The following is a 1104-nucleotide window of genomic DNA, read 5'->3' on the forward strand; positions in this document are numbered from 1 at the left end:
CCCTTGGTGGGTACAATAAGAAAACCCCAATCTCACCCAGTCACTCCTGTGCACTCCGACACCTATTTCATTGGGAGTGTGAAGGACATGTGTGTGATGCGGGTGAGGCTGCAAGGAGCCTGCGATCACATCCCAGCCTGCTGCTCCCTGTCCCGCACGTCTCTCTCACCTTGCTCAGGAGGAAACGGCAGCTTCCCGGCATGCAAGGCCAGCTCTAAGGCTGAGTCCTCCTGAGTCACGAATGGCTCCAGGTTCAGGGGGAGGGACATGATATACTGCCCGATCTGAAACAAAAGAGAGCGCTGTCAGCCCAGTGCTGACGCATGCGTGTAACGATCGCATGTAGGACGTTCATGAGAAGGCAAATGGTGGGCAGACAAAACTGCGAGACCTGTTGGCAGCCCCAGGCCTGATCTGTCCAGTGTGTGGTAACATGGGTTAGGCAACATCTGAAAAATAAAACCACTGCCAGTTTGCATGTAGATCATAGATTCATCCTTCTCACTAATGGCCTCAATATTTCTGGAATGCATTCAATGTGAGCTCTACCTCAAATGAGTAATGGATTACCAGAGTGCTTTGTAAAATTTAAAGTGCTTGTGTAAATATGTTATTATTACTGTTCATGGATTAAAAACCGGTAAGATGCTAATGTCAACAAGTGCATAGTCAAGCAAGAATTTCAGTCGTGTCTTTTGGATGTGGATCTGGGTCTCTTCCTTCCAGGTTCCTGAAGCAGGTGAAGGAAGGAGTTTTGTGGGGGGAGTAGGGGGAAGGCAGTTTATAAGTTAATTTGGAGGGAAAATTGTATGTTTTCATAATACAAACTCTAGAAAATAAACCTTCTTGGTTGGTGAGGAATTGCAAAGGTAGGGTTACAAGACATTAGAGATGAGCCATAAAGCAACTCAGGGTTAGTCATGTGTGTGTCATCATGGGTACATTTTAGACACCTATTTCTATTACAACTCACAATTGTTTAGGACAAAGTAAAGGCAAGCATAAGCTAAGTATATGTTTCGTTCCAAAATGAGATTGATTTTCAGGTTATGACAATAACCTGAATATATATTTTCTTTAAAGTATATATATAATATATATATT

General features: G+C 43.6%; 1 protein-coding gene across 1 annotated transcript in view; it reads right to left on the minus strand.

Moving 5' to 3' along the window:
• COG7 (component of oligomeric golgi complex 7) overlaps window positions 1-1104 on the minus strand; it is a 90873-nt gene that overhangs the window by 16648 nt on the left and 73121 nt on the right. Inside the window, exon 15 of the mRNA XM_010837200.1 lies at window positions 170-284. Coding sequence (XP_010835502.1) covers window positions 170-284 — 115 coding nt within the window. The remainder of the gene's footprint in view (window positions 1-169; window positions 285-1104) is intronic.

The sequence above is a fragment of the Bison bison genome, unplaced genomic scaffold, assembly GCF_000754665.1.
Source record: "Bison bison bison isolate TAMUID 2011002044 unplaced genomic scaffold, Bison_UMD1.0 scf7180017864072, whole genome shotgun sequence".
Lineage (NCBI taxonomy): Eukaryota > Metazoa > Chordata > Mammalia > Artiodactyla > Bovidae > Bison > Bison bison.